We start from the raw sequence: 18,159 nt of genomic DNA, 5'->3' as shown, positions 1-18,159 counted from the left end.
AAGGAGGTGACAAAGGGATAGAGACAAGACAAGTAAGGAGGCAGAGATCTGGCAAATGGAGTATAACATGGGAAAATATGAAAGTGCCAATCTTACTCAGAAAAATAAAAGTTATCATTTCTTGTTAGGTGAATTTAATAGAAAATTAGGGTGGTCACATCTGGAGTACTGTGTACAGTATTGGCCACCCTACTTAATGCTGTAGAAGTAGTTCAGATAAATTTACTACACTAATACAAGTTGTCTTATAAGGGAAAGTTGGGACAGACTAGGCTTTTATTTGCTGGAGATTATAAGAATGATAGGCATCAATTGAAAGATATCAGACCCTGAAATGTCTCAACAAGAAATATGGAGAGGATGTTTCCTCTTGTAGGAGAATCTGGAACTGGGGGACACTTTATAAAAATTCAGATCCACCCATTTAAGACAGAAGTGAAACCAATTTCTATTCTCAAGGGTTGTCAGTCTTTGGAACTCTGTTCCTCAAAACAGAGTTTTACAATATTTTTAAGGCAGAAGTAGATATATTCTTAATAATCAAGGGGGACAAAAGTCAACAACAATGAGACTGTAGAGTTGAGGTTACAGTCAGATCAGTCATGATTTTATTGAATGGAGGAGCAGGTCTAAGGGGCCTATGCTTGCTCCTCATTCGCATGTATGCATGTTCTTATGTTTGATAATTAACAGGATTCGTTATTTCTGTATTTTTTAAATTTCTGCGAATGGTTTTAAAATGATTAATACACATCTTTTGTGCACCACATAAAGCTGAGCCATCATAGTAATTTAATGTAATTCCAGGATTTTTAAATTACCATGTTATAAAGCTACAAGTTGTTGTCAAACATCAAAAAAAGGTTCCAGTCACAATAAAGGGGCGGCCTCGCACCCCTAACCATGTATAACATGTGTTCAAAGTGAATTCAGAGGAAACTTGTGCACTACACACGATACAGGGTTCCACGTTCATTCCAGGACCATCCCTCACCCGGTACTCTGTATATTTCATGCCACCCAACGGGAACTAGTAAGGTGATTCGCCGGAGTCGGGGTTCCAATGCCAGTCAGTTCATGCCCAATCCTGCATAATGCATGTTTTAAACTGAGAAACAGGAGTACACTCATGCTCTACCCAGGGTACCACAGTCAGTCTTCCCGGACAATCAACCCACCCCTAACCCCGAATAGCATACACCCTACAATGGAAAACAGAATATAACTAATGCGCTACTCCTTCTCCGGGGTTCCGGCAGTTGGGAGCCCTGCACAGCGAGCCCTCCCTCCTAACCCTGCACGTTGTATGTTCCTGAAGGAAAACGGGAAGGTAAGCTGACGCGCTGCAAGGGTTACCCTTGTAACCGCTGGCACAATCCTAACCCTGGATACGACATGGCTCCAACGGGGGAAGGGAAGGGAGGGGAGGGGAGGGGGTGCGAGGGAGGGGACAAATGAACTACCCAGGGTTTGGGGTGCCACCCGTCAATCACTCGGCTCCGCCCCCTTTAGCTTCACAAAGCGCCAGACCCATGGCCGCCGTTCGCTCGGAGCCGACTCGGGGCCGAAGGTGGGGGGGGAAAACGGGGCCGCGACTCCCGGCCAAGGGGCATCGGGCGGCGCGATGGGGAGCGGGGCGGCCCGAAAGAGCGGCAGGGAGCGGGAACGGGCGGGGTTTCTGTGACGGCCAAGGTGGAAGGCATCCCCTCAGCCGCTCTCTCACCTCAGCATCCAGGGAAGCCATGGCTCCCAGCCCGTGACGTCAGCGCGTAGGAGCGTAGGCGGGGCCAGGCGAACGGAGGGGGCGGGGCCCAAAGGGGCGGTGAGCCTCTTAAAGGGGCAGCGTCCCCAAAGCATTTTGTATCCTTCCCACCCACCCTCCCTCCTACCGACCTCTCCCTCCTGCCCCGGACCTCTCCCTCCTGCCCCGGGTCGCGATTTTAACCCCTCGTACCTCACGGGCGCGCTATCACTGCGTGCCGGCACTTCACAACACCTCTTCCTTTGCTGTTATGATTTAAACCAAGTTTTTTTAACCATATTTTATAGGGTTATTTAACATCGGAGACCACTCTGCCCGTCAACTGTGTCCTAGCTCCTTCAAGAGCTGTTTCCCCGTAGACTTGTAAAACACTTTCTCTCCAGCGCCGATCCAATGTGAAAGACCGTGGTTGAATCAATTTCCGGCAACTCTGCACGAGAATAAAAGCGTTTCCTCGCAATCCCTTGGAACTTTTACCCCAAAATTTAAATCTGTCCGCTAATGGGAAGAGGAGCCCCCTCTTCACCCCGTCTAAACCTGTCATAATCCTCTCCTCCTCCACCCTACTTTCTCTCTCCACGGGCAAACAGCCTCGGTTTCCCCAGTCTCTCCGCTCCCCCGGGGGCTGAGGTCTCTCGTAGCTGGAACCGTTCCAGCAAATCTCTTTCCCCACCCCCTCCCCCTCCCCCTTACTTCTGGGCCCTCACCTCCGTCCTGAAGTGCAGTGACTAGAATTGTACGCAGCTGTAACCTGATCAGGGTTTGTACAGGTGAAACATGCCTCACCCTGGTGTACCCCCTCTATCTCCTTGGAAGAATCCCTTCATTCATGTACTGTATTTCCAACGTTTATTCCTCACAGTTTTCCGAGCCATGTGAATACATCAGGTGGAATCCCGCGGCCGTGCTGCACTTGTATTCCGGACAGTTCGAGCCACGTCCCTGCATGTCCCAGATACGAAAGCTGAGAGCAATTGAGTGGAAGCTCCGTGTCTTCAGCCTGACTCACTGAGCCGCTGGTGGGTGTTCCTCTGGGATAGAAGGGTGTAGACCCGGTCCAGAAACAGAAAAATTCTGGCTGAGGGAGCGCCGGACTATGGGAGGGACAGATGTGGGAGGTCGAGCTGAGGGAGGCGCGGTGCAGAGGGAGCGCCGCAGAGGGATCGCCACATTCTTGGGGGCAGTAGTGAGGGATCGGTGCCCTGCGATAAGGGTGTGCACTATCGGAGAGGCAGGATTGCCACAATATGCGGAGGCTGAGGGATCGCCACGCTTTGGGAGGGGGAGTACCGAGGGAGCGCCACTTTAACGGACAGATGATGCTGAGGGATCGCCAGCGCAGGAGCAATGCTGAGGGAGCACCGCGCAGGGAGGGGCATGGCCGAGTGAGCAACTTTTGGAGGAGCACTACTGAAGGATTGTCACACTGAGGGAGCCGCACGGGGGGAGGTCGGCACTGAAGGAGCGCCGCATGGGGAGGGACGGTACTGAAGGAGCGCCGCACTGTCGCAAGAAAGGACGTTAGAGCAGCAGTGAGCACCTGCCTCGGTGGCAGTGGACGGTCCTGGGGAAGGCACTATGTAAATGCAGGTGTTTCTTGTTTGCAGAACAACTCCTCCGGGTGGCCGGAGATCGGACTGAGCTCTCCAGCGGTGCCAGCTCCGTGGAAACCAGTGACGGGTGGGTATCTCTCATTCACACAGACACACACGGCACCTCTGGCCCAGCCCCAACCGCACCAAACACGCCCTCTCTCACAGGCGCACACGCACACCCACATTGTCACACAGGTACGCACCCTCTCTGTCTCCCACACACACAGTCACTCACACATACCGTCACAGACACAACACTGACAACCACCCACACGGTTTTACACACACACTCCCTCTCTCGCACCACCATCACACACACACACACCTGTCTAACTGCCTGATCCATCTCTAATCCTCTGAAAACACACAGCGAGTCGGGCAGCGCTTGTGGAGACAGAAACCTAATTGGCTTCAATTCGATGTCCCTTCATCAAAAGTGGGAAGAGATTTCCAGACTCTCCCTCCGTACCCGCTGAGTTCAGTAAAGCTCCGATAATCCGCCATGAGCATGTGAAAAAATCCCAATGGTTCGGCATCTAGCTCACCGGGTGGTTTCCCGCAGTCCCTTTAACCTCACCGGGTTCATTGGGAATTTTATTATAACTCTGTGTAACGTCTATTAAAAATATGTGAATTTACGGGAAAATCCTCTAGACCGGCACCACACCCGATTTTGCCGGATTGTGGGAATCCTCTATCCTCCGCAAGGCGTATGGCATGCTCGACTTCATTGGTCGGGGTGTTGAGTTTAAGAGCGGGGAAGTCATGCTGTCGCTGTATAAAATTTCAGGCAGACCACGCTTGGAGTGCTGTGTGCAGTTCTGGTCGCCCCGGTACAGGAAGGATGTGGAGAGGGTGCAGAGGAGGTTCACCAGGGTGCTAAAAGGGAGAGGTTGGACAAACTTGGGTTGTTCTCCCTGGAGCGTCGGAGGCTGAGGGGAGACCTGATAGAGGATGAGAGGCACCGATAGGGCAGACAGTCAGAATCTGTTCCCCAGGGTAGGAATGTCAAACACCAGAGGACATGCTTTTAAGGTTAGAGGGGGGAAAGTTTAAAGGCGACGTGAGGGGCAAGTTTTTTACGCAGAGAGTGGTGGGTGCCTGGAACGGGTTACCGGGGTAGTAGTGGAGGCAGGCAGCTTGGTGGAGTTTAAGAGGCTTTTAGACACATGAATATGGAGGGGATGGAGGGATATGGATGGGACACGGGGGGGGGGAGGAATATTGAGTATAAAATGGCATCAAGCTCGGCAGAACATCGTGGGCCGAATGGCCCGTCCGGTGCTGTTCTCTGTGTCGGTTTCACACACCGTGAGGTCCGGTGGCTCCCCGTGATGTGACGCTGTGTTTTCTCCACCCGCCCCCCCCCCCCCCGCCCCCCCGGCAGCCGGAGGAAGGGGATGGGCTCCGCCGAGGTGCTGCACTTCCAGTTCGCCCAGCACGACTCCCGGGCCCTGCGGCGGATGAACCAGCTGCGGCTGGAGGAGCGCTTCTGCGACGTGACCATCGTGGCGGAGCGGCTGCGGTTCCCGGGGCACCGGGTGGTGCTGGCCGCCTGCTCGCCCTTCCTGCGGGACCAGTTCCTGCTCAACCCGTCGCGGGAGGTGCGGGTGGCGCTGGGCGAGCGGCCGGAACCGGTGTCCCGCCTCCTGCTCTGCTGCTACACCGGCGCGCTCCACTTTCCCTTCACCGACGTGATCAACTACCTAACGGCCGCCAGCCACCTGCAGATGGAGCACGTCGTGCAGGAGTGCCGCCGGGCCCTGTCCCGCTACGTCGACCCCCGCATCGAGATCGTGGAGGGCGGCGGCCCCGGACCGGGGGAACCCCGCGCCTGGGCGGCCAAGCCCGAGGCGCCGGAGGGCAGCGGGCTGTACGTGGTAATCGAGCCAGACTCAGAGCCGTCGGGGGAGGGGGAGCAGGAGGGGGAGAGCTCGGCCAGCGAGGGGGTGCTGGAGGCCCGGCCCGAGCAGCTGAGGGGGCACAAGCTGTTCGGGTGCCCGCGCTGCGCCAAGACCTTCAGCCAGCGGGTGAACCTGGCGCGGCACGGCCACGTCCACACCGGCGTCAAACCCTACCGGTGCCCGACCTGCGGCAAGACCTTCACGCAGAACCGCTCGCTTAAGGACCACATGAACCTTCACAGCGGCGAGCGGCCGCACCGCTGCCTGTACTGCCGCGCCAGCTTCGCGCACAAGCCGGCGCTGCGCCGGCACCTGAAGGAGCAGCACAGCAAGACCTCGGCCGACAACACCCAGCTCGCCCGCCTCCAGCCGCCTGGCCCATGCTAGGCAGCTCCTCCCTCCCTCCAACGCCCGGCTGTTCGCCCCATCGCCTCTGTGCTAGCCAGAGGACAGGCTGACTTGCCTGGAACTTTTTGGAGTGTGTGCGCGCCAACGGGGCACTGTTCGCATTGGGAGAGACACCAAGTGTGCACGGGTCGATGTGTGGATCTGTGCACCCGTCAACTGTGTGAAATCCGTGCAAAAGCAGGAGGGCGTCTGGTGCAACAAACCGCTAGGTGAAGGGTGTCGACCCGAAGCGCCGACTGTCCAGTTCCCGCTGAGTTCCCCAGGACTCCAGGTTCCCGCATCTGCAGTCTCTTGTGTCGCTGAGACATCTGGGTGTGATCGTCGGTTGTTGAGCGTTTCAGGGAATGTCGCCGCTGGTTTATCTGTGGTTGAATTTCGGTGTAATTTTTCTCACCTGTCCCTCTGTGAGTTGCCTCCTCCGGAACCCCGGGGTTGGCGCAGCTCTGGCGTTACTGGCCCTGAGTTCCGATCCCGCCCAAAGCTGGAGGCGATGATCTTCTCTGGAGATGGTTGGGAGAGAGGCCCGTCTAACGGTGGTGGGGACAGAACCTGTTGGTCAGTCAGGTGTCCGTCCCCCTTGCACGTGGAGCCATTCAGCACGGAAACAGGCCCTTCGGCCCAACTGGTCCGTGCCGACTCAGATGCCCATCTGAAAGAGTCCCATTACCCCTAAGCCCTTCCTATCCATGCACCTGTCCAAATGTCGTTGAAATGTTGTTGATGTACCTGTCTCACCCACTTCCTCTGGCGGCTCGTTCCATGTACTCACCACCCTCTGTGTGGAAAAAGTTGCCCCTCAGCTTCCTATTAAATCTCTTACCTTAAACCTGTGCCTTCTGGTTCTTGATTCCCCCACCTTGGGGGAAAACTGTGTGCATTCACCCTGTCGATGCCCCTCGTGGTTTTATATAACTCTATAAGGTCACCCCTTGTAGGTCCTGCCCTTCCAGGGAATAAAGTCCTTACCTGCCCAACTTCTCCCTCGAGTCCTGGCAACATCCTCGTACCTTGTAACTCCTTTCTGGTGTGACTCCTGCCTCATCTGTGGGTAACTCCCTCTGAGACCACCCCGCTGGCACCTCCAGCCTCCCCCGGCTAGCACGTAAACCAATCGGCCCATCGTGTTCCTGGAGCGAGTGTTGCCAACTCCAGGTGCAGACCCTTCCATCCTGATGTCTGGGCGGATTCACTGAGGCCGAGCGTCCCCACGGACGCCCCAGCCGCAGCGCTGCTAGTGGCGGAAGCTTCCCCGACATCCCAGCCCGGGACAGGGGTGCGGTGTCCGGGTAAATCAGCTCCAAGCGCGCTGAATGTCTCCTCACCGCTGAATGGGGCCTCGGCAGCTGGGAGGAGCGTACCTACTGTTATTTTTTTTATCAGGTTCAATGTTTTTAATTGCTTTTTTTTTAGTATTACAGTGTTTAACCAACAGTTATTTTTCCTGAACAATATTTACATTTTGTAAGGTGTCGTGAGTGTCGCTAATGTTCGTCACCTTGGACGGGGCCCCGCCGACTGGCGGGGGCTCTGCCATGGACTGGGAGCCCGGACGTCCACACTATGGAAATGAAGCATTCGGCCCCTCTATCCCATGTGGAAATTCCTGGCGTCCACCCACTATTCCCCGCTCCCCCGAGGGAGAGGGCGTCTCCCGCAGTCCCCAGGCGATGAATTAGTGCCCCATATCAGCGGCCTCTAATTCTGACCTCGCCTACAATTGGGAGGGTTTTCTCTGCAGGTAGTTCTGCTGCCTCACACCTCCAGCGACCCGGGCTCGATCCTGACCTCCGGCGCCGCCTGTGTGGGGTTTGTCTCTCTGACCGCAGGTGCTCCAGTTCCCCACTCCCCACATCCCAAAGACGGGTTAATTGGCCGCCGCAGGGTACCCGCAGGATGGGTAGATGGCAAAGGAAACGGTGGTTGAATAGGTTGTAAAGAAATAAGTGGGGAAATGGGACTGGCAGGATCGCTCTGGGAGCCGACATGAACTCAATGGGCCGAATGGCTTCCTGCGTGTTCAGAAAGAAAAAATAATATAGACACGTATTAAAGCTTTCTCTCAGGCTATGGTGTTTTGTTCCAGAGGAAGGAGTCACAACCATCACTGAGAGCGGCTATGCAGGTGGACAAGGTGGCTAAGAAGGCTTATGGAATGCTTGCTCTCATTAATTGAGGTATTGAGTACAAGAGTCAGGAAGTTATGATGCATCTCTATAGAACTCTGGTTAGGCTGCATTTAGAGCATTGTGTACAATTCTGGTCACCTCTCTACAGGAAGGATGTTGAGGCTTTAGAGAGGGTGCAGAGGAGGTTTACTAGGATACAGCCTGGATTAGAGGGCATGTGCTATCAGGAGAGGCTGGACAAACTTGGGCTCTTTTCTCTGGAGCAGCAGAGGCTGAGGGGTGATCTGTTGGAAGTGTATAAAATTGAGGGGCAGAAATAAGGTGGACAAGCAATATTTTTTCCCCATCACTGAGCGATCCAATACCAGAGGACATGCATTTGAGGTGAGAGAGGGTAGGTTCAGAAGAGATGTGAGGGGTAAGTTTTTTTACTCAGAGTGGTGGATGCCTGGAATGTGTTGCCTGATAGGATGGTGCAGGCAAATTCATTGGGGGCTTTTAAGGGGACTTGGATGGGCACATGAATGAGAGGAAAATGGAGGGCTATGGGCATTCTGTAGGGAGGAGGGATTAGCTATGTTGGCACAACATTGTGAGCTGAAGGGCCTGTTCTGTGCTGTCCTGTTCTGTGTTTTATCTCCCCTCATGGGAATAACCCCCGAGCTGTTTGAAATAGCTGTGCCTTCTCTGGTTCCTACACCCTTGAATTCTACACAGCAACACCATTCACAATCCATGGTCCATGTACCAGGTGGGACTGCGGAGAGGGGCAGAGATACTCCCAATGCTGCTACAGCAGATAGAACTCACGACCAATACTCCACATTCCGTTTCCATCAAAATCAGTACGGGTGAGACAAAAGCGTTCCTTTAATAGCAAGGCGGTGAATCTAACAGCTGGGAGGTTATGCTGGAGCTGTACCTAGCACGTCAGACCACAGCTGCAGCACTGCAGACACTTTTTGGTAAATTGATTTATTATTGTAACGTGTGCTGAGGTACAGTGAAAAACTTTGTTTTGCATGCCTTCTGTACAGATCATTTCCCCACATCAGTACATCAAGGTAGTACAAGGGAAAAGCAATATTAGTGTTACAAATACAGAGAAAATGCAGGCAGACAATAAGGTGATATGCCTGTAGCCTTAAGTCAAGGTGCTTAATATTTTTCTTAAAATACAACTGAACAAAATTTGCTTGCATTAATGTGCATGGTCACCAGAGTACAGAAGGTGATTGCACTGATGCAGGAGCCGAGGAAATTCATGGACGTTGCCAGGGCTGGATGATTCCAGCCAGGAGGACAGATTGGAGAAACTGAGGTGTGCACAAGGATGAGAGAAGGGCCCATGTTCCATCAGCAGAGAAAGCAAAGGCCAGGGGCGAGAGATTTACAGTAAAGTGTAGATTTAGAAGGATCAAAGGGGACATAAACTGTTTGAAGGTTCTGAAACTCAATGCACAAGAGGATGAGATAGACAGAAACCTCCATCGTATTTGATGGCAAGTCTTTTCCCCAGGGTAGTCCCCTAGTCCAAAACTAGGGGACACAGGTTTAGGGTGGGAGGGGAAAGATTTAAAAGGGACCTGAGGGGTAAGTTTTTCCACACACAGGGTGGTGAGTATATGGAACGAGCTGCCAGAGGAAGTGGGTGAGGCAGGTACAATAGTATCATTTAAGAGGCACTTGGATAGGTACATAGAGGGGCGGGGCTTGAGGGATATGGGCCGAATGCAGGAAATTGGGACTAGCTGGGTGGGTACCATGGTCAGCATGGACTGGTTGGGCCGAAGGGCCTGTATCCCTGCTGTATTGCTCTGTGACTGTATATTTAATCAGTCCTTGAAGAGCCAGGGCTCGAGAGAGAGTGTTGCGGTGGGGGGGGGGGGGGGCGTGTGTGGGGGTTAGGCTGGGGAGTTCCTTCCCCAGAAGGAATGTGTCAAACACCTTCTTGGATTCAATGTAATGAACGAATGGAGGATACTTGCCTAAAGCAGGCTCTGTGTACGGATGAGTGCGGCACAATGGTGTGGGCTTCACGCATGGTTGACGGAAAGGCTGCAGTTCTGAAATCCCCTCACTCAACTTCACCACCCCCCCACCACTCCCCCACCTACCTCTCCACCCCCCACCACCCCCATCACTCCCCCACCACTTGCCCACCTCCACCACACCCCCACCTATCTCTCCACCTCCCCACCACCTCCATCACTCCCCCACCAGCCCCTACCTCTCCACCACCCCCCACCTCTTCACCAACCCGCCTCAACCACCCCCACCTCTCCACCCCCCTCCACCGCCCCCCCCCAAGTCGTTCCTTAATAGCTGCCTCTATGACTGAACTCTCAGTCACTGGTCCCGACTCTTTCCACCTGCCTCGAGGTCAGTGTTAGTTTGGTGTCGTCCTGTAATTGTTGCTACAGTACACAGTTAGAAGGGGCCAGTTAAACATAGAAACATAAGAATGGGGAAATGTTCAGCAGCTCGGGCGGCACCAGCAAAGACAGAAACGGTTAATGTTCCAGCTCAGTCAGAACTGGAACTTTGAACTAAAGATGAAGCGAGTTGTTGGGGGGGGGGGGGGGGGGGGGAGGAGGGCGGGAACGGGCTGAGACAATGAAAGGGAAGCTCTGTGAGAGGGGACCGGAATGACTGAATGACCCGTGGTGGTGCTGGCTGCACGAGGCGTGTCTGGAAGTGTAACTTGGGACTGACAAAACCAGAAGAGAAAGAACAAACCAGAATGCTGCAATGGTGACATCCACGGGTGTCCAGAGGTGGGGCTAGGCTTGAGCTGGTGCACTGGTCTCTGGTCACCTCTTGCTGCAGGAGTTCCTCAGGGCATGGTCCTGGGCCTAACAATCTTCATCCTTCCATCACAAGATCAGAAGCAGTGTCTTCACTGATGATTACACAGTGTTCAATTCCATCCTCCTCAGCGAGCGAGGCAGTCCATGCCCTCAGGCAGCAAGATCGAGACAACATTCAGGCAGTGGCTGATAAGTAACAAGTGACATTTGAGTTACAGAAGTGCCCAGCAATGACCGCCCACATGAGAGTCCAACACCTAGCCATGGTACATCGTTGTTGTGTCCCCCACACCATCCACAACTCAATTGGAAACTCAACTGGACCAGCCGCACAGATACCGTGGCTACAAGAGCGGGTCAGAGGGTGGGGATCGTACTTGTGGTGAGTGACTCACCCGCTGACACCCCACGGCCGTTCCACCATTCACAAGGCACAAGTCAGGGGTGTGAGGGAACACTCCCCACTTGCCTGGGTGAGGGCCGCTCCAACAACTCTCAAGCAGCTCGACACCATCCAGGACAAGGCAGCCCACTTCACCAGCACTCCATCTACCACCCCAAATACTCCCTCCCGACACACCTGCGGCACAGTGGCTGCAGTGTGTACCGCCGACAAGATGCAGCTCAGTTTCTCGCCCCTGTCACTCCAACAGCACAGCACAAGTGAACTCAACCTACCTTTGAAAACGGGCAATTAGGCTTGAAAAATAAACGCAGGCCACAGCAACATCACCCAGATCCCAGGAAGTAATTTTAGAAAAAGCCTTAGCATGACAGCATTGACACCAGGGATCCCAGTGGCCACGACCCAAGCAGTTAATGCTCCGGCGTGTCTCTGCTCCAGGACTCGGTGCCAACATTGGACACACAAAAGGAGATGGGAGCAGGAGTAGGCTACCTGTTCCCCTAAGTCTGCCCACCAGTCCACACCTTTACTCCTTCTACCAAAGTGCATGACCGTACACTTCCCTACGCTGTATCCATCTGCCACTTCTTTGCCCATTCCCCCAACCTGTCCAAGTCCTTCTGCAGACTCCCTGCTTCCTCAACACTACCTGGCCCTCCACCTATCTTTGTATCATTTGCAAACTTGGCCACAAAGCCCTGAATTATGTTATCCAGATCATTAACATATAACGTGAAAAGTAGCAGACCCAAGACCGACGCCTGCGGAACACCACTAGTTACCGGCAGCCAACCAGAAAAGGCCCCCTTTATCCCCACTCTTTGCCTTCTGCCAGTCAGCCAATCTTCTGTCCACGCTGGTACCTTTCCTGTAATACCATGGGCTCCTATCTTCTGAAAATCCAAGTAAACTACATCCATGGACTCTCTTTTGTCTGTCCTGCCTGTTACTTCCTCAAAGAATTCCAACAGATTTGTCAGGCAAGATCTCTCCTTCAGCCTATTTTATCAGCTTCCAAGTACCCCAAAACCTCATCCTTAATAATGGTTGGTAACATGTTACCAACCACTGAAGTCAGGCTAACTGGTCCATAAGTTCCCGTCTTTTGCCTCCCTCCCTTCTTAAAGAGTGGAGTGACACTTGTGATTTTCCAGTCCTCTGGAACCATTCCTGACTCCAGTGATTGTTGAAAGATCACTACAAATGCCTCCACAACCTCTTCAGCTACCTCTTTCAGAACACTGGGGTGAAGTCCATCCAGTCCAGGTGACTTATCCACCTTCAGACCTATCAGTTTCCCAAGCACCTTGTCCTTAGTAATAGTGACTACACTCAGCCATACAGACCTGCTCTTCTGTACCAGCCCTCAATCTCCCAAACTTTCAAAAATATACCTGGCTCATTTTTTTGTTAGAAAAGTACAACCAACAATCTCGCCTCTGAAATACCCTGAATTCCAAAGCATCAGGTAGGAGTGAACGTCACCAATAGCCTGTCCTGGTCCAACCACGTCGATGCCATGGCCAAGAAAGTTCACCAGTGCCTCTACTTCCTCAGGAGGCTGAAGAAATTCAGCATAACGCCTTTAAACCCAAACCAATTTTCATTGATGCACCATGGAAACCATCATATCCAGATGCATCACGGCTTGGTGCAGCAACTGCACTGCCCATGACTGCAAGTAACTGCTCAGCACATCACGGAAACCAGCCTTCACTCCGTGGACTCTGTCTACACTTCCCGCTGCTTCAGTAAAGCAGCCAACATAATCAAAGACCCCACCCACCCTGGATATTCTCTCTTCTTCCCTCCCCCCTCCCATCGGGCAGAAGATACAAAAGCCTGAAAGCACGTACCACCAGACTCAAGGACAGCTTCTACGTTATAAAACTACTGAATGGTCCCTTAGTACGATGAGATGGACTGTTGACTTCATAATCTACCTCGTTATGACCTTGCACTTTATCGTCTGCCTGCACTGAACTTTCTCTATAACTATTACACTTTACTCCGCATTTTGTATTGTTTTCCCTTGTACTATCTCAATATATTGTATAATGAATTGATCTGCATTAACGGTACGCAAGACAAGTTTTGCGCTGTATCTCGGTACATGTGATAATAATAAACTAATGTACGTAGTATCGTGGGATGAAGGGTTCGTTGGTACGGGAACAAAGCGAAGGTATCTATGGTGAGATGGATCGGGCGGTGTGAACGCCTTGTTTCTGGGAACTCCGGAATCATAGCTGCTCGGCCCTCCTATCCGCCGCCTCCGGGAGTTGCGCGATCAGGGTTTCGCTCGGCCACCCGCCGCTCGCTGCCTCAGCGTTCCGCCGCCGCCGCAACTCGGAGCCGCGGATCCGCCGCCCGGTGAGTGTCGGCGGCGGCACGGGGTGAGCGGAGAGCTCCGGAAACCGGAGCCGGGCACCAGGACTCCTTCCCCCGTCCCCCGGACGCGGGGCGACCGCCTCTGGCCCCGCCGACCCGCCGGGATTCGCGGCCTGTCTCTTTAAACGCTCCCCTTAAAGGGGCAGCGACCTCACCGCGGATTGGGGGGGGGGGAATTGGGCGTCTGGCCGTTTTACAGCTGGAGTCTTAAAGGGATGGTGCCCCTCTTCAGTGTTAGGGGAGGGAAGGAGAACTGCGCCTTTAAGAGCAGGAATATTAAAGGCACAGCATCCCTGTGAGGGTGCTGGTAAAGGGGACTAAGCCTGCACCTTTAAAGGTGCAGCCCAACCCAACCATCAGGTAGCCATAAATACACGCTGTCCCTTTAAGACCTGTCTTAAAGGGATGGTGCTCCGCTGCGCGTGTTCGGTGGGTGAGGAGGGCTGCGCTTCTAACAGCGGGAATCTAATAGCTCCCCTCGCTGGGTTCTGCGCCTTTAAGACCCGGAGTCTTAAAGGGACAGCGTGTATTTATGGGTACTCGGTGGGTAAGGAGGACGGCTGCACCTTTAAGAGCTGGTGCCTTAAAGGGATGGCGCCCTACTGAGAATTCGGTGGGGAGGGCTGCGCCTTTAAGACACGGAGTCTTAAAGGGACAGCGTGTATTTATGGCTACCTGATGGTTGGGGTGGGCTGCACCTTTAAGAGCTGGAGTCTTAAAGGGATGGCGCGCGACTGTGAGAGTTAGGTGGGGAGGGCTGCGCCTTTAAGACACGGAGTCTTAAAGGGACAGCGTGCATCTGTGGGTACGGGGGGGGGGGAGGGCTGCACCTTTAATGGCGGTATCTTAAAGGGACAGCGCCCCTCTCCGGGTGCCCGGCGAGGAGGAAGCCTGCGCCTTTAACCCCGTCCGTCTCCCTGCCCAGGGCGATGGCCAGCGCGAAGCTGCTGCGTTTCCAGTTCCCCGAGCACGAAGGCTCGACCCTGCGGCGGATGAACCAGCTGCGGATGGAGGAGTGGTTCTGCGACGTGACCATCGTGGTGGGCGGCCTGCGGTTCCCGGGGCACCGGGTGGTGCTGGCCGCCTGCTCGCCCTTCCTGCGGGACCGCTTCCACATGGACCCGTCGCGGGAGGTTCAGGTGTGCCCGATGGCCGGCGCCGAGGTGGTGCTGCGGCTGCTGCTCTCCTGCTACACCGGCGCGCTGGAGTTCCCGTTCCGGGACATCGTGGACTACCTGGCGGCCGCCAGCTGCCTGCAGATGGAGCATGTGGTGGAGAAATGCCGGCAGTCACTGTCACCCTGCGTGGCCTCGCTGCTCACCGAGGAGGGCGACGGGCGCCCCGCCACCCCGCAGATCGCCTCCTCGTCGGGCCGGGCGCCCGAGGCGTGGCCGGGGCCCGAGGGCGCGGTGAAGCAGGAGGAGGAGGTCCGGCCGGGGGGTCTCCAAACCCCGCCGCCGGCCACTCCCTCCGAGCCCGACCCGCGCATCCACTCCACGGTGGGGCCGGTCGGGGCCGGGGGAGGGGCAAGACCCGAGGACGAGGCCTCCGCCGGGGCCACCGACGACCTCCCGGACGAGGACTACGAGAGCTCGATCAGCGAGGGGCTGCAGCGGGGCCCCGAGGAGCCGGCGCCGCCCCCCGGACCCGGCCCCGAGGCCGAGCCCGCCCGCTGCTCCGAGTGCGCGGCCGCCTTCGAGCAGCGGGAGCACCTGGCGGCGCACATGGTGACCCACCGGCTCTACATGTGCCTGCTCTGCGGCAAGGTCTTCAAGAAGAACGCGCGGCTGGCGCAGCACATCAACGTCCACACCGGCTTCAAGCCCTACTGCTGCGCCGTGTGCGGCCGCACCTTCACCCAGAAGCGCTCGCTCAAGGACCACATGAACGTGCACAACGGCGACTCGCCCCACTGCTGCAACTACTGCGACATGCGCTTCACCCACTACAACACGCTGCGCGTCCACCTGCGGGACCAGCACGGCAAGACCACCACCAGCAACTCTACTGACAGCCGCCTGGCCGAGATCAAGGTGGTGGTGCCCTAGGGCAGGGTGGGCGAGCGGGGCTGAAGGGGAGGGGGGGGGTCAGCCTCGCTCGCCCGCCCGGGGAGCGCCCCGGACTGTAGCCGCAACCCTACCGAGTGAGACACAGCAGTGACGGAATGGTGCATCTTTTGCATCCCCCAGCGGGTTCCCCCGGCTCCTCCCACCCCCACCCCCCCAACCTTCTCCGACTCCTCCCCCTTCGATCGTCCCCGCCCCCTCAACCGTCCCCTCCCCATCGATCCCTCCCATTCCTCCTCCCCCCGATCCCCCTCCTCCTCCCCTCCCCCGATCCCCTTCTCCCCTGTCTCCGCGCACTCCAGGCCGCCCCTCCTCTCTCCCACGGCCCCTCCTTTTGTCTTCTCCAATTCCCCCCCCCGCCCCTTCTCTTCTGCCCCCTCCCCTCCCCTCCCCCGGCACCTCGATCCGCCCTCCCCTCCTCCTCCTCCCTCTACCTGCCTCCCTCCACCTCCCCCCTTGATCCCGTTGCTCCCCCTCTTCAGGCCCTCCTCCTTCTCCTCTCCCACCGAGCCCTCTCCCCCGAAGTCCTCCTCCTTAGCCGTCCCCCCCCCCCGAATCCTCCTCATCTCCGTTCCTAGACCCCACCCCCCGCCCTCCAAGACGACAACTCGGTTTCTCCGCCCATATCGAGACACACTACATCACAGGATTCTGGATTATAACACAGGATGAGGCCGCTCAGCCCATCTTTGTGGGGGTACTGAGTCAGTCCCACTCCCCAGAGCCCCTCTTCCAGCAATTATCGGCTTCACTCCAGCGTGTTCCAATCAAATCCGCTTCCACCTCCCCTGTCAGACCACGAGTGACCATTTCCAACACTCTGCCCTCATCGCACCGTGTCTGATCACCCGGACCAGTTTACCATGGAGTTATTTTGCCCCAGTCAATCCTCGCCGATTCCCGATAGAACAATCCCTTCAACCCCCATCACTCCTTTCCCGTCGATCAAATTCCCGTTGGAAGACCCTGATGTTTCTGTTACCACCCTCCCCCTGCATCCTACTCTAACGTTACCCCTGTAAGAGAGAAGGTTCCCCCTCCCTATCCTCCACCTTAAATCTGTGCCCCTGGTCCGTGAACCGTCCGCCAGTGGGAACACCTTCCCTCTGTTCACCCCGTCTCACCCCGCCCTGATACCGTTCACCCGACCCCCATCTCCTCCCATCCTGCTCTCTCCGAGGGGAGCAATCCCGGATTCTCGCCTCTCCCTGGAGCAGCTCTCTCAGGGATCTCCATCCACCGTCCTCTCAAATGTGCTTTCAGAAGAGCAAACCCACTCTCCCCAGCCTCACGCCCGGGACTTTGCTGCACCAGTTTCCCGGAGAGAATAGCCCACAACTCTTCAGCGCAGCTGCTCCAGTTCTGCGCGTCTCTATGAATCAGACCGTGGAGTTCCTGATCGTTCTCTCCGGATACACAATTGGTTTCCCTCCGGCCGGGAGGAATGTTACACTAACGATGCCTGCGCCAATCCGTTCCGGTGCCGAGCTGCCGGGGTGGAGCTGTACCTGGTCCCGCCCCTGCCCCATCTACATCACATGTAACTAGCGTTTTCCACCAAGCCTTTCAACATAATGTTGATGTTTTAAAAAAGATTTGTAAGGCGTTGAATTTCGACTGCTTCCCCTCCCCCGCAACACCCTCAGCCGAGGGCGATTTGAGGTTAGAACCTATCGAAATAAAATGACGTTTGAAAAAACTCGTCTGCTTAGTCTGAGGGGCTCGAACTCGCCGATCTCAGGCTTGGAATCCACAGCACAGCACCGCAGATGCCAGAAATGGGGACAATATTGGTGGTTCTGAGCGGTCAGCTGGCAGCTGTGGGAGGGGAGGCGGAATCAACGTTTCAGGTCGCTGACTCTTCGTCAGCACAGGGGTAACGTGAGAGTAGCATGCAGGGGGAGAAGGGAGCCAGAGAGTGATGCGGTTCCACAGGAACCCAGTGTCCACTGTGAAGGGAATCTGGTTTCAATGTCACGGGTCCAGTTCTCGTGAAAGGTGCGGGGTGCTCCGGTGTCAAGCGTGCCTCTCCGGAGCGATCCTGCACTGGGATGATCCAATTCCAGTGATGAGGCCGGAGAAACCACTGCTGAGTGACCAAGTTGCAGTGTTCCCTGCTGGAGGCGGCTTTGGCAGAGCGATCAAGTACTAGAATCCAGCTGGAGTCGAGGATCCTGTCGCAACTACTGCCGAGGTGTTCCACTACCAAGATGTCATTAAACTCGAAAGAGTGCAGAAAGATTTACCAGGATGTTGCCCGGACTTGGGGGCCTGAGTTACAAGGAGAGGTTGTGTAGGCTAGGACTTTATTCCCTGGATTGAGGGGTGACTTGATAGAGGTGTATAAGATCATGAGGGGCATAGACAGGGTGAGAGCACACAGTCTTTTTCCCAGGGAGGGGGAGCTAAAAACAAGACGGCATGGATATAAGATCAGAGATGAGAGGTTTAAAAGGGACATCGGGGTAGCTTCTTCACACAAAGGGTGGTGCGTACTTGGAATGAGCTGCCAGAAACAGTGGTTGAGGCGGGCACATTAGCAACAATTAAAAGCTGTCTGGATAAGTCCATGGATAGGAGAGGTTTAGGGGGCTATGGGGCAAAGGCGGGCAGATGAGACCAGCTCGCTGGGCAACAGTCGGCATGAACGAGTTGGGCCGAAGGGCCTGTTTCCATGCTGTATGACTCTGA

General features: G+C 55.4%; 2 protein-coding genes across 2 annotated transcripts in view; one reads left to right on the top strand and one right to left on the bottom strand.

The window, feature by feature from the left end:
• LOC127585915 (histone-lysine N-methyltransferase EHMT2-like) overlaps nt 1-1,755 on the bottom strand; it is a 56,682-nt gene extending 54,927 nt beyond the window's left edge. Inside the window, exon 1 of the mRNA XM_052043658.1 lies at nt 1,724-1,755. Coding sequence (XP_051899618.1) covers nt 1,724-1,744 — 21 coding nt within the window. The 5' untranslated portion in view covers nt 1,745-1,755. The remainder of the gene's footprint in view (nt 1-1,723) is intronic.
• On the top strand, nt 1,524-17,147 carry LOC127585794 (uncharacterized). Its single transcript, XM_052043493.1, has 7 exons — nt 1,524-1,570; nt 2,625-2,781; nt 3,370-3,442; nt 4,745-5,643; nt 10,735-10,798; nt 13,169-13,384; nt 14,328-17,147. The coding sequence occupies exons 4-7, from the start codon at nt 4,758-4,760 to the stop codon at nt 15,448-15,450; spliced, it is 2,289 nt and encodes a 762-aa protein (XP_051899453.1). The 5' UTR covers nt 1,524-1,570; nt 2,625-2,781; nt 3,370-3,442; nt 4,745-4,757; the 3' UTR covers nt 15,451-17,147.
• Nucleotides 17,148-18,159: the final 1,012 nt, after the last annotated feature.

This window comes from Pristis pectinata, chromosome 34, assembly GCF_009764475.1.
Source record: "Pristis pectinata isolate sPriPec2 chromosome 34, sPriPec2.1.pri, whole genome shotgun sequence".
NCBI lineage: Eukaryota > Metazoa > Chordata > Chondrichthyes > Rhinopristiformes > Pristidae > Pristis > Pristis pectinata.
Note: the sequence above shows the minus strand (reverse complement) of the source record. Positions and strands in the feature narration are given on the sequence as shown.

What these genes read in the sequence shown, in the direction of transcription:
- LOC127585794 (XM_052043493.1), top strand. Translation starts at nt 4,758, where the DNA reads ATGGGCTCCGCCGAGGTGCTGCACTTCCAGTTCGCCCAGCACGACTCC. An exon ending in CCTCCAGCCGCCTGGCCCAT is followed by an intron (nt 5,644 to 10,734) that starts GCTAGGCAGCTC and finishes CATCCTCCTCAG; the next exon opens with CGAGCGAGGCAGTCCATGCC. An exon ending in AGCCGCGGATCCGCCGCCCG is followed by an intron (nt 13,385 to 14,327) that starts GTGAGTGTCGGC and finishes CTCCCTGCCCAG; the next exon opens with GGCGATGGCCAGCGCGAAGC.